The following is a 14,641-nucleotide window of genomic DNA, read 5'->3' on the forward strand; positions in this document are numbered from 1 at the left end:
AGCGTTCGACGCTGAACTATTCAACGTTTAGTTGCTAGATTCGCCATACCATAGGACTTAGGAGGTTGTCCTAGCTGACGTGGAATGCTAATCTAGCTGCTAGATTAGAAGACCATAGGGAGCCTTAGGAGCCGGGTTATCCCGAGTTGGCTGATTAGGTTAGTATAAATGTTGACTGGATCTACTGAATAGTCGCAAGACTCAGGACTGGAAGCATATATACTGTGTCGGCTGAAGCATACATACTTTTCTTGCGATTGTTCCTTCGGCCCAAAATAAGTTTTGCTTGCAGGAAGCTTTAGGGCAAATAATATATTCCCTCGCAAACTTCTTTTCTCACCTAAAAACCCTTTCTCCCCCTAATCTTCTGAAACCTTCCACAAACCCTAGATGGTAACTCCAATGGAACTTCTTAGATCGAATCTCTCTCGAGTTCGAATTCCAGAGCCTACTAATCGAATTTACAAGCAAGAATGCTGTATTTCATTCGATACTCCGGTACGATTTCTTTTAATTCTACTTATGCATATTTTGATTTTGAATGTTCGTTTCCGTCTTCTGTATATCTTTAATGGAAATTTTTTATTTTGATGATTTTCAGAAATTTGAAGGAGGACTATTCGTTGATATGAGTTCGTTTCTTGCGTTTGGAAAAGACTGTGTTGGTTCGAACTATCAGAAAACTGGAAATCCAGTTTATTTGCATATAAAACAAACTATAAAACAAGTCTCAGAGGACAGACCTCTCAAGAAACCGACTCTTTTAGCTATAGGTATAAATTGTTCATTAAGTGTTTTACATTCATCTTTTTTAGGTTTGTTTTGCCATAATCTTCAGTTAAATTAAGGAGTTTTCTCTTGCATTACATCCGCCTGTAATATTTGATCAACCTCATTCAGTCTTTGATTCTTTGTTTTGTTTTAGAAATTTAGAAATAGATTTTTGTAGAACTGTTAGACATTAACGATCCATTAAGAAAACAAGAAGTATAGCTAAAATTCGGTTTCATATGCAGGGGTTGATGGGGGATTTGACAACCATGAACCGGAGTATGAAGAAACTTACAATATTGTAATATTGCCTGATTTTGTCAGCCTCCCGTTTCCTTCAGTTGAACTGCCAGAAAAGGTGATCTTGTCTTATTCTGCAATTGAAAAGAGGAATTGACTACTGCTTAAGAGTAAAATATGAATACAATCAGAGAGAACTTTCACAGTGTTTGGCTCTAAAATTTAGGTTCGATTTTCTTTTGAAATTGCAGGTGAGGTTGGCAGTTGATACTGTTGTGAGGGCTGAGGGTGCTGAGAAAAAAGAACAACTAGCATCTTGGACAGCTGATAAGAAGCAAGTTAGTGCCTATGCTACGAATCTGATACAGATTGATACTGGTGTTGTTGTGCCTCCTTCTGGGTGGAAATGCTGCAAATGTGACAAGACTGAAAACCTATGGCTAAATTTAACTGATGGAATGATATTCTGTGGGAGAAGAAACTGGGATGGAACTGGGGGCAACAATCATGCTATTGAACATTACAAAGAAACAAACCATCCTCTTGCTGTAAAACTGGGAACTATAACTGCTGATTTGGAAGGAGCAGGTAACCCCTTCCTTTATCCCCAATTTGACATTTATTATCAAGTATTAAACTTTGTCATGTTTTCTTACTCAATCGCTTAACAAAGAAATTTTGATATGCAAATGCAATCCTAATGCGGTGTGTTCCAGTCATTTTAATTTCACAGCTCAGATATTAATGTTTATATAAACATTTGTCTAAGTAATGTACCTTGATTATCGTAAATTTAGATTGACGTGCACTTAGAGCTAATTACGGAACCTATTGTGGCAGCTCAGATGTGTTCTCATATCCGGAGGATGAAAGTGTTGAAGACCCACTATTAGCTCAACATTTGGCATTTTTTGGAATTGATTTTTCCTCGCTTAAGAAGGTTAGTTTTTTTTTTTCTTGTTATATATTTGTATGCCTTTGTATTTTTATCGTTGGACATAGGGCTTGAATATTAGCAAAAAGAATAAAAAGGATATTACACAGTTAAATCTGATAACTCTTTCTTCTCTGAACAATAAGAACGGATTGCATCTCCTCTTACTACATTAAAGCATTTGTCATACGAATATCTCAATCCCATAGCTTTCGGCTTCCTGCCTACCTAGGTCACATGGTTTGAAACCCCCCTTATCTAGAAACTATTTTGCTTACAAGTGTTTGCTGACTGTTTTAAAAAGGATTTTTTAAATTAGAAACTGTGATATTGGATGTGAGGGAACTTTTATTTTATGTTATTTTCGTGTTAAACTGTGCAAGAAAAAATCTCTTAGTTCACACCAGGAAAAGGTAGAACACTGTAATTTGAATACTATATTCCTCATTCCATCTGATAGTCATGTTTCTACAATGGAACTAACAGCTGTGTGTTCTCAGACCGAAATGACAACAGCAGAAAGGGAGCTTGACCAGAATACCAATTATGATTGGAATCGCATACAAGAAAGTGGACAGGAATCAGAACCATTATTTGGACCTGGTTATACTGGACTTGTTAATCTTGGAAATAGGTAAGTTTGGTCCATCAGGGCTGCTTAAGGATTCACAGTCACACTTAACCTTTTTTTTTCTTCTTTTTGTGTACTTACTCTGGTTTGTCCCATTCTTGGTTAAACTTTTAAAACTTACCTTAAATAATGTTCTCCACAGTTGTTATTTGGCAGCGACAATGCAAGTGGTATTCTCAACGAGCTCTTTTTGTTCACGGTCAGTATATTATTATATGAAACGTAAAGATTCGTATTTACATTCTGGATTAGCTTCACATATTTTCTTTCCTTCTTTTTTTCTGCTCTTTTGAAATTTTCGGTTGATGTATTTTTGTGTCAGGTACTACAAGAGTCAAAGTTTGAAAGAGGCTTTTGAGACTGCACCTGCTGACCCAACTCTGGACTTGAATATGCAGTTGTGAGTAATTAGTGCACGAGCATCTTTCTATTGTCATTTTTGCTGTATTGTTTCTTGGTTGATGAGTTTCTTTATCTTGAGCATCGCCGAACGGTTTTTCGTTTCACTTCCAATTTGTGAGGAGATCCCTTTAACAATGTGTTTTCATAAGTTCCTGGGAGTTTTTGCATATTTTCTCCATCTCCATTCCCCCCTTGTTTTATTAAGCCCTCCCTTTTTTTATTAAGTCTAGTTTTGGTGTTTTTGAGATTTTTTTTGGTAGTTTATGGTTTCATGTGCTGTTCTGCTCTAATTGTCGTTTCCTCTGAAATAAGATTACTCGTTTCTTTCAAATTTTGTGGTTTTTAGTAAAGGTTGTAGTTTTTCTCTTTTGGTTCCCATTTTAAAAGATCTTGATTTATGTAAGCTATCTTGCTTGAGTTATATGCGATGATTTCCTGTTGAATATAACTTACATAGGCTACTTGAAAGACATATTTTTCTCAACCCTACTCAACTATATGCTTTTAACAGAGCCTGCCTGTTACAGTAATTGTCGTCCTGGTGGTACTATGTTTCAGTAGTTTCTATTATGTTACTCTAACGACGACTGCCTTCTCATGATGTGTAGCTTCTTTTATACTACGGCTTAAGTATTTCTATTATGAATTGTCTATTCGTTTGTCCCATTGATTGTAATAATCTTAAATATCATATTGCTCGTGTTGTGATAGGACAAAACTTGCGCATGGTATGCTGTCCGGTAAATATTCGGTTCCTGCTCAGGAGGTATGCTATCTATGGAAAAGCTAAGCTTGCTTGCTTTTATAGAAAGAGAAGTTATTAATTTGTCTCTTCTTCCGAGTTCATGGAGTATAACTAGTCATTTGTTTTCCAGAAAGACGGGAGTTTTGATTCTGCAACTTCAACTACAAGTACAGTAAGTTCTCTGCATTAATCTTCTTACCTTAATGTGCTGAAATTCTTTTCAGATTGTAGAATTTCTGCTGTCAATATTGATCTCATGATGTAGCATACTAGCATGTGTGTTACCTTTGTGATATATGCATTCGTTTCTCTCTGTCTTTTAACTTGCATGTAATTATTCTAAGTTTTTGTGCTGGCATTGGATGCTTAAAATGTTATTCTTCTTTCAGAAACAGGAGGGAATACCACCTCGTATGTTCAAGTCAGTTATTGCTGCAAGCCATCCTGAGTTTTCTAGTATGAGACAACAGGTATTGTCTTCCTCACAGTCAAAGAACTTTACTTCGCTAACACACATTCACATGCTTTTTGTGAAGAGTCTACCTTCTTGTTTCATTTTATCCCTTTTCTCACATGCTTTTCATTTTAAGTCGAGAACCGTCCGCTGTTGCTAAACCAAGCCCTATTTGATTGCAATTTGCTGTCTGACAAAATTTGACATGAGGTATAAAAATTTGTGAAAGCCCTTTGTATTTCTTCACAAACCAAAAGGACCACTGTTGCTTTATCAGTCCCCTGTGTTGCATTAAATGATATGATAAGGATGCATTTGGAGTTCCATCATCTGTTTTTTAACTTTTTTTGTATGTCCCATGCTGTAGAAATAGTATTTGCCGTTATTCGGATGAAATGATAAAGTCATATATGTTTTTTTCTATCACGGAAATGGGTGTCTGCTTGTAGCCCTATGCCGCTTGTATTAGAAGTGCAGCGTTTTGCTTCTGTTCATTTATTTTGTTCTTTTTCATTGTTGACACTATCAGCAGGCTTATAGCTATTTCTATGTAACTTATTTATTTGTCATAACTTCTTCCTAGGACGCTTTGGAGTTCTTTCTACATTTTCTTGACCAAGTTGAGCGAGCAAATGCTGGAAGTCCTCAGTTGGATCCCTCTAAGAGTTTCAAATTTGGTATTGAAGAGCGTCTACAATGTCCATCTGGAAAAGTTACTTACAATAAAAGAGTTGACTACACCCTTTCCTTAAACATTCCTTTGCATGAAGCTACTAATAAAGGTAAGTTCTGCGAACCGCTTTCCTGTTTAGCCTGTATGTGGAGTCGATCACTAAATACTACGATTCTTGATTTGAGTATACAGAACAGCTAGAAGCCTTTTACAAGTTGAAGTCAGAAAGGAGTTTGGAAGGAAAGGAAGTGTAAGTAACAAAAAAGAAGTTGATGCAATTATTTTTCTCCAGTATATTTTCATAAGTTGTACTTAACTTTACTTTACTATTTCAGATCAAACGATGAAATTGTACGCCCAAGAGTACCCCTCGAAGCATGCTTGGAAATCTTTTCAGCTCCAGAGGAGGTACATGATTTCCACAGCAGCGCCTTGAAAGCCAAGACCACGGCAATCAAGTAAGTTTCTAACAAAGTATTAGCTCACTATATTTACGAATGTGTCTGTGTCTTGTATTGTGGTGCACTTGTTACTATCATTTGTAAAGAAAGTTGAAGGGCGATTCAGAACTCAGTATTGTTTCAAGGCTCTTGCCTATAACTGGTGGCAGCACCTTTATTAGGTGGATAATCTCAAACCGGAAGAAACTATCTTAAATATTATTGCTTCTTGCAGAACTACTGGCTTAACTTCGTTCCCAGATTATCTAGTGTTGCATATGCGGAAATTTGTCATGGAGGAAGGCTGGGTGCCTAAGAAGCTTGGTATCTTGTCTTCTTACCCGTTTCTTCCAAACTGCTGCAGTGTTTTTTATTCCCTCATTCTACCTTTACGTCACATACTTCATCTGAACATTAGTTTGTCTTTTGTCCTTCGAATTTCTGCAGATGTGTATATAGATGTTCCGGATGTTATAGATATTAGCCACATGCGCAGCAAGGGTCTTCAGCCAGGGGAAGAGTTGTTACCCGAGGAAGGTGCGTAATGAAGTGGCTTCAGTAGTGTGATATATATTTGTCATGCCGAATAAATGAATAATGAATTTACCAATAGTATATTATTGCTGGAAACACTCTTTGGCAATACCTGACTGTCTAAGATACTGAATTGTACTTGAATGGTTCTTTGCTCTGTGGTATGTCTGTCAGTTTGCATGTTGCGAAGGAGGGTGTAGCTAAAGCTTGTTTCATCTGTTTTGCAGTTGCTGGGTCCGAGACAGTAGAATCAAGTCCCTCAGCTTATGATAATATTGTTTCACAGCTTGTGGCAATGGGATTCAACAATCTCCACTGTAAAAAGGCTGCTATTAACACCTCAAATGCTGGGGTGGAGGAGGCTATGAATTGGTTGCTCTCTCACATGGATGATCCAGGTACGGTGACCCTGACCAAGCCTTTTTAAGCTGTGGTACATTCATCTTTTATGCTACGCTGTTACACCCTCTGATTCCGAGATACAATGGTTTCTTCATATTTTGCATTCAGATATAGATGATCCTATCAGTGAGAGTGTTCCATTACCCGTCGACCAATCACAAGTTGATACCTTGGTTTCCTTTGGTTTTCAAGAAGATATTGCTATAAAAGCGTTAATGGCATCAGTAAGATTCTTTATCCATCCGCATTCTTGAGTCACTACCGCAGATATTTTGGTGAGCAATTTCTTTGATGTAATCATGTATGTTGTTAACTGCTTTCTCTGGTTTGGGATTCTTGACAGGGTGGAAATATTGAGAAAGCTACTGATTGGATATTTAGCAATCCTAACGCCTCTGCTCCATCCAATATGGATGCTACATCAAGCGGTGCAGAGTGTTCTGCGGATGGTGGATTACCTGATGGAGGAGGAAGTTAGTATCTTTCACTTCCTTCGTCTTCCTTTCTTATTTTAACCATTAAACAACAGATGCATTTAGGAATTTATTTCATCAACTTTTTCCTATGGGGGGTAGAGTTGTGGGTTCTCTGAAGTTTATTTACTGCATTCAGGCTTGTAAGTTCACTGAGAAGGCTCAACCATGAAAAACTAGCTTTTTGTAGTTTGGTGTTATCCATGCTGGTTTACTGTTGGGAATTAGTTTTTACAAGGAACCTATGACAGTTTTACATCGTAGCAAACCCACAGTTCCATCCTGATTGTTCTTAGATGTAGAAATGCACTTGAAGTGTGAAATTCAATGATTTAACGCTGTGGTGTAGATCCCTTTAAATGTCAAACTTCTAATGGGGATGGAAGTAATTACAATTTACAAGAACCTAATATTTTTGTGTGCGAAGAACTGGCATGATCTTTGTTTACCGAATTTGAGCCCTTGGATCTTCCTCGTGTCCCTAGAATTGTGTTAAAATGAGGTTGTGCACACAACCATATAAGTAGTCCATATAAGTAGTTTGTAAGGATCTCATTATTTTTCATTCTTGTGCAGAATACAAGCTTCTCGGATTGGTGAGTCACATTGGTACTTCTACTCACTGCGGACATTATGTAGCTCATGTGAATAAAGACGGGAAGTGGGTGATATTCAATGACGACAAGGTTGGGGTCTCACACAATCCTCCTAAAGATATGGGCTACTTATATTTCTTCGAGAGACTCAGCAGTTAGATAGGAGATGCAAAAGGCAGGCTTGGTTTTGAGTATCCTGGCTCATGGTCAATCCTTACCTGCTATTCAGGTAGTTTTTTGTTTGTCTGGAACTGTTTGTAGGTATATACTTCTTTCGGCTCGCTTGTTCACCTTCTGGTGGCCAGCCCCATTTGCTGTAATCTACATTTTTCAGTTTTTGTTTGCTGGTGGAGGTAGAGGAAGAAAGAGTTTCATTTTTTTTTTAATTGTTTTAAAATTTAATGGTAATTAAATTTGAATCAAATCTAGGGTTTGTGGCCAATGAACATTTGCCTAGCTGAACTGTGGGATCATGGGACCGAACTTTAGGATTGACCATGACCCCAAAATTAGTAACATATACGATACGCAGAAGGTTGCAAAAGGCTGATATTTATCAAATGTTGAGTGCCCCCCAAGTCTCTCCATCTACATGGAACTCGGTCGTATTTCATACTATGATTCGTTAGTTTTGAATTATTGATAATTTTTCACCCATATTTATGTTCTGAGAATTTGAATCAAGTCATTTCGAGGTGTAACTTGCGGGACATAAGGGGGTAATCGTACAAAAAATGGCGAGAGAAGTACAAGGACAGTTCACTGGAGCACCAGTCTAAATTGAATGCTAGTATTCAAATTTCAGAGCTCTTAATTAAGTAAATTCATTTTTTTTTACCGCTTTGAAAAGGGAGGCACTGGTAAAAACATTCAATCATCCACTTGATTAGTATACGAGTTCTGGATGGAACGGTCAACAATCGGGGTATATTTGTGGTGAAGGGTAAGAGGCAGTCTTTCGCGATCCGTTCATACTCCAGGTACCATGCAACTTAACCAAAGATCCAAAGCCCCGATGAGTTAGTTCCCTTTTGGTGGATACGGTCTACACTACACTCCATGGTAAATATTGGATTTGTTGGTAAGGACTCGGCAACTGTCAAACGATGCAAGATCTTCCAATACTACACGACCACACTTACCCTACTATACGACCTCGTGGGCAACCATGCAAGATCTTCCAATATGGGAGGAATTGGACCAAAGTTCGAAACTTCGTACCTGTAAAACCTTCATTATTTCAAGTACAATTATTATAAATTTGGACCACTTCTACCTGGAACTTGTTAACTAATCTTGTACACTGTTCTACTAAAACAAACTCGGTAGTCTGTACGTAAATTTTTCCTAAGTAATTCGTATGCACATGATAATTAAAACTTAATGTAGTTCTTCCCAGTAACCTTAAAAAAAGAAGAGTAAATTCTCTCATCAGAAAAGGTTATTACGTATATTAACCAAGGTTTTGCAAACTTGGAGTTACTCTCACAAATCCGATATGTTTGTGACAAGAGAAGTTCTTGCGAAAGGATGAGATCAGAATAAATGCATCAGTTCTTGTCAAGTAGCAGTCATTTTCATGGTAAGCTGTCTAGACTCTTGAGAATAGTAGTAGCTAAAACTAAAATTTTAGCTATCAGTTGAATAAATACACATTCAATAAACCCCTTCATTTAAGGATATACTGTGCTCTCCCTGTTTTGTCTACTTGATGTGCCAGGATTCTTTCTATAAGGATTACTATAGTCCATAGTACTTTCCCGCCTTTGCCATACAATCTTAAAACATGAAAAGGAAAATTTCAAATATTGAGTAGAAATTCAAACGAATTTAATAATGGCAGGCACCTTTTTTGGTGTAGAAAATTTACATTTTCTTAAAAAATTATTTATTGTTACTATTCCTCTGCGAAGGAACAAAAGAGACACGGTACCATTTATCGAATTCCGTCATCATTCCCAAACAAGAAATTTGAAAAATTAAATCATCCATCATCCGTCCATCAGTTTTCTATTCTATGCTGCTGGATGTCATTCTCTAGGAAACTGTTGAGATATGAGCTATATTAATAGATTTGTGATGAATAAGCTAAAACTAACACTGTTGGATCTGAGTAACCTGAAACGACGACTTGTCACCACAGTAGCCTATATCATTCCCACTTATCTTCCGCCGTTTAATGTCTCTTTCTGTTATCATTACAGTTGCTGTTGCTGCTTTCTCGCTTTGCGATGTTGTTGTTGAGAAATGTAGGTCAAGTACATTGACTGGTGTGTTGTTTGTTGATAGAGAAATTATCATATCGAAAACTGATTCGTAGCTGTTCATCACTGTTGAATTCATCACATTCCAACAATCCAACAATTTCTCCTGTTCAATTGACAAAACAATTTTCAAAATAATCAAATTAACAACAAATTTCAGAAATAATCAAAATAACAACAATTTTTGTGGTTCTGGATTTGTTCTTACTTTATTTACATAGATACATGAGGAAATGGCCGTTCTGAAACTGGGGAATTGCAAGGGGAAAAGTTCATGAGATGCAGAAATTAGCGCAGAAGCTGCGATAATTGAAGGCTTGAACTCTAATAGTTTGATTTCTGAAACAATCACCAGTAATGATTCAAATATAACAATTAGATTTCAAAAAGAAAACAAAACAGATGTAAGAATGATTAGGAAATTCTATCTTGTATTTACCGTGTTGAGATGTGAAGATAATCTGTGTAGCACGATTTTTGAGAGCTTGTCTTAATTGAGGATCCTTGAGTTTGAGCAAAGATATGAAGAAATAGATGAATGAGAAAGGTGTAATGGAACGCATACGCCACTTTAAAGCTCCGAGAATCAAAAGCTCCATTCTCTGAATCGTTTCGGTATCGAAGATAAACCCTTCCTTTCTCTGCAATCAAACATCAACTAGGTTAAATGCAGCTTTTCATGTTAAATTTATCAAAAAAAAACAAAAAAAAAAGACTAATCGGAATTTGACTTCTCGCAGAATTTACACCTGAATATCATCAGTAAGAGAGAAATCGTTTTGTTTCATTTTCGCTGCAAGAGATAGACAAGATATGCAAAGTAACTTTATCATCCATGGTTTTCCATGCTGCAATCAACATCAAATTTCATTAGATCCTCCTCCACTGATTAAATCGAGAAATAGAAAAGAAAATTAGTTCAAACGAAAAACCAAATTCATCAACATTACCGGCAACTCTTGTCTAGAGATGAACCGATCGAGGTAATTCACAGCTAAATAAGGTACGAACGGGTCGGAATTGCACGAGAACTACATTTTCAATAAAAAACACGATCAAACTTCAAATCCGACAGAAGAAAATTAACCAGAAAACTCAAACCAGGAATCAGTCTTGATAACAATAATTACCTGAAAAATCATAGGAATTGCTTGTCGACGAACAGAAACATCTAGATCGCTACTTTTGGAAGTCGAAATGTAAGTCATATGATCAGATTCAGATGAGAAAAGTGACGGAATGGTATCAGATTGATGTTCTTCAAATCCTGTTAATGGATTTTCAAGTTCGTACTCCATTGCTGCTTAATCAATTATCTCTTCTTCTTCTTCTTCTCCGTTTTCCTCTTCAACAAACAAAACTCTTGCTCAGAAGACTGAAGGTTTTAGCAGTAGAGAGAAATGAAAAAGTGTGGGTTTATTCGGTTTTAAAAAGGAAAAGAAAGGAAATGGGAGATACTCTTAAGTTTCTCTCTCCCCTTATCTGAAATGAAATCTCTCTAATAAACTTCTTTTCCCTGATATTCCCGCTTTTATTGGGAAGGAAAATCCGAATTATGGATGATGGAAGAAAATGCAAAGAGATGGGTGTGAGATTATTACCACACAATGGACAATAGTACACACCAGCTTCTACCTGCTCTGATTAAAGGGAAGTACATTTTGAATCATTTTGTTTGTTTAAACCACATATCACGAGTATCACTTGTTATAATTCAATTTTATTTTCCAACGTCCAAGCACTGCTGCTTCCTGTCTATATGGCAATGGCATTTACATGCTGTGGTCCTTATAGGGGGCTCTACATGTCGACCAACTTCAATTTTTAACAGATCATGAGACGCATGGTTGAAACCAAAATCTGAGCCTGGATTTGTTGGAAGAACGGAAGCTTTTTCATTGCTAGGGAAGAAACTGATGATGGCAACTTGGCGACTGATTCTATATTATTTATTTTTTTCGAGTATAGTATAGACCAGATGATCAGGAACCCACCATCTACCAACGTAATGACTGACCTTCTTTTCTTTTTTACTTTAGTGTAAAAGACAAAAGGATCATATTCCAAAGGGAGGGTGGGTGGGTGACTAGAATACTAGTATATTTTTTTTTTCAATTTACTACCATTCCTATTGGGGACTTCGTGGCAGGATAACGCTCCCACGCCAGTAGCGTTATTGTATTGCAAGTTGAATGTAATTTTTTTTTGTTGAAGTAGGATAGATCCAATCATCCAAGGGCATTCGGTACAATCCCCACCGTGTTGACCGGGTAACCACCACAAGACCTCCAACCATTTTTAACTAGTGAATTGGTTTGTGTTTGCAACCGATCGTTATTAGCATAAAACTGGAGTCATTTGGTTCTAGTAACTATTATTAGAATCTCTTAGCCTCGGTAGGTGGGAAACAAAAATGGTTGATAATAATGGATAGCAAGCATTTTCGCTTTTCAAAATCCTTGTTTTAATCATCTTGTTCGGAAACAGTTCTGTAGTGGATCGATCACTTGATTGAGAAGCGTGTCAGCTGGTTTCATTTGATGCTGCTGCACGCTGAGAAGGCAGCTTAAAATGGATACGTGCCACGCTGATACGGGGTATTAGATTCATTCAACTATTCAGGGTTGACCACCTGACATTTTCTTTTCTTCTCTATTCGTGAAAGTTGGATATGCCACGGAAAGAATGTGGATCTCGAATGACTTTAAAAAGCATATTAAAGATTATTATTACTCTTTCGGATTTCAAAATAATAGGATGGTTTATTAAGACATGAAACCATCCTATTATTATAAAACGGAAAAGTAGTACTCCCTCTGTCCTCTATTCTATTTTCGTCTGTCCTAAAATACTGTTCAGTTTCCGTTTATAGTCATATTTTTTAGTAAAACTCTCAAATATATCCTTCAAACTTTTAAAATTATAAAATTATTTTAAATATCACCGATCTAAATATTAAATAATATCTTTCTCAATAGGGAAACAAATCTAATAAATCAATCCATAAAGATTTTTATTTTTATCTTCTATTTAAATATTTCTATATATATTATAATTACCAATGTATTTTTCTTACATACTCCATATACTCCTTTTTAATTTTAGTAAAAATGTACCATATAATAGGGGTAGTTTTGTACATTCCTACGGTCTCCTTAATATCTTGACTTAGTCAAAGCGGACTAATAATTTAGGACGGAGGGAGTAATTAAGACTGGTTTTAGGAGGATCTCCGATAAAATTGAATTCGATCGAAAATGTGATGATCAATGCTCATGAAGTGTGTGAGGATAAAATATCTATCTACCATGTCGAGAATATCTGACAAGAACGGAGTATGGTAAAAATAATTGCGGGAAATACCTCAACAAGCTCTAGATTTTAATGATTTTTATTGAGATATCTACTACTCTTGGAGGTTAAAAAACACGTTGAAACTACAATTGACAGTCAAGTTTTAAAGAAAAGCAAAACTGTTAATGCATAAGCAACTTCGACGGGATACACAACAAGCAAAGATTGGACACGAGTAAGGAAAGGAAGAACTTCAAACTAAGACTGTTTTAGGGCAAAACTAGTAAGGAGACTAATCCAGGTCCTAACAAGTACAATTCCCCTATCCCAATAGGGAGACAAACATAATATCCCTTCCAAGTATTATTTCTTTTCCTCGTATGGAGACATGTTTTCTACTTTCCCTTATTACTATTGTCATTTTTCTCCACCTAAATTGTCCTTGACACCCTTGTCAGCAACCTTTTAATTCTCATCGACTTTTTTTCTTCGTTTTCTTGCCCTTGGACATTAGACTTAGGTCGAAACAAGTCCTCCTTTGTGGGCATAGTCTAGTCCCCGAGTCCCCAATCCATGCATGGACTACGGCTCACAAAATGGATAATAATTCTTTAGTTCAAATAGTAAATTTTCATGTATCAATATTAGTCAGTGGCTATTTGACTAAGCGTTAGCTTGGTCAACATTCACTCAGATATGACGACATGGGACAATGCAATCCATTACCCAGTGCGTATGAGAGGTTACAATAGACCTGTCCCACTAATTTAAAGCATACGTGTCCCAATAGAAGTCTAACTTTCTCTCAGTTATTTGCTCGTAACCTTCACACTTTCACCATTCTTAAAGATCATATATATACATATATGGAGATTTCAATATTTTTTTATTGCTCCCATACTCTATCTTTTTCCACTTTGAAAAAATCATTCAACAATCACAATGAGCGGAGAATCATCTGGCAGTTCTTCAGACGACGAGCTAATCCCTCTTGCAGTGGACGAAATATAGTATGTTATAGCTGAGATAAAAGGGAATGCGCATCTCACATACAATACATACTCCAGATGCATGTATTCGAGGATGACAATCAGATACCACCTATTGATGACAATCTGGTTACTCGCCTCATGAATTCTTACATGTTCCCATTTGCTTTCTTAGATGAGTGGCACCCATGTCCTCAAGCAGATGATCCTTCTCCGCTATTTTTTCATGAAGTTTCTCGCTTAGCTATTCACCCCAGTGACCATGTCCTCCTTAAAGTGCATATTCGTTCATCGGCTGAGACATATCCACTTTGAGGTTCTTGGACCTATTATATATATTCTCACTCGGGTTTACACGACGACTATCCACGAGAATGGTCTCGATGATGCATGCGTCAAGATATAAATATGTTAAGAAGAATAAGAGTGATATGATTCATATTTACTCGCTTTGGACATCAGATGTATGTTGTCGTCCTCATGGATTTACCGCAGGTACACATTATTATCATAAAGCTTTTATTCAAAAGATGATGTGATAAGGAGATAAGGATTTGTATAACTATTTGTTTCAATATAAAGCTAAGTCAATAAAGGGCCAACTTTCGACGAGAAGGCAAAGAGGAAGAAGTGTTAGAGCACTGCTTGATCGAACTCGTAAGTTTTTTTATCTCAAGCTTGTTGTCAAAATTAGTTGTACAAATCCATATCTTGATTTCTAGCCTACTAAAGTCAAGTCCCGGACTAGGTTTAGAGGTTGATAGTTGAGTATCATACATCACTGAATAACCCTCGAAGA

The 14,641-nt window shown here is 36.7% G+C and overlaps 2 protein-coding genes across 2 annotated transcripts; one reads left to right on the forward strand and one right to left on the reverse strand.

Annotated features, from left to right (window-relative positions):
• Nucleotides 1-243: 243 nt before the first annotated feature.
• LOC113318331 (ubiquitin carboxyl-terminal hydrolase 14-like) lies at nt 244-7,737 on the forward strand. Its single transcript, XM_026566477.1, has 20 exons — nt 244-498; nt 602-773; nt 1,017-1,129; nt 1,263-1,599; nt 1,857-1,951; nt 2,446-2,579; nt 2,719-2,775; nt 2,899-2,976; nt 3,690-3,744; nt 3,854-3,895; nt 4,113-4,193; nt 4,761-4,959; nt 5,043-5,100; nt 5,186-5,308; nt 5,526-5,614; nt 5,738-5,827; nt 6,052-6,222; nt 6,335-6,450; nt 6,570-6,699; nt 7,276-7,737. The coding sequence occupies exons 1-20, from the start codon at nt 391-393 to the stop codon at nt 7,452-7,454; spliced, it is 2,427 nt and encodes an 808-aa protein (XP_026422262.1). The 5' UTR covers nt 244-390; the 3' UTR covers nt 7,455-7,737.
• A 1,392-nt stretch (nt 7,738-9,129) lies between these two features.
• On the reverse strand, nt 9,130-11,142 carry LOC113318833 (putative cyclin-D6-1). Its single transcript, XM_026567087.1, has 6 exons — nt 10,690-11,142; nt 10,510-10,590; nt 10,309-10,407; nt 9,999-10,200; nt 9,768-9,898; nt 9,130-9,665 (listed from the first exon to the last, which is right to left on the reverse strand). The coding sequence occupies exons 1-6, from the start codon at nt 10,855-10,857 to the stop codon at nt 9,390-9,392; spliced, it is 957 nt and encodes a 318-aa protein (XP_026422872.1). The 5' UTR covers nt 10,858-11,142; the 3' UTR covers nt 9,130-9,389.
• Between the last annotated feature and the right edge of the window lie 3,499 nt (nt 11,143-14,641).

Source organism: Papaver somniferum, chromosome 10 (genome assembly GCF_003573695.1).
Source record: "Papaver somniferum cultivar HN1 chromosome 10, ASM357369v1, whole genome shotgun sequence".
Lineage (NCBI taxonomy): Eukaryota > Viridiplantae > Streptophyta > Magnoliopsida > Ranunculales > Papaveraceae > Papaver > Papaver somniferum.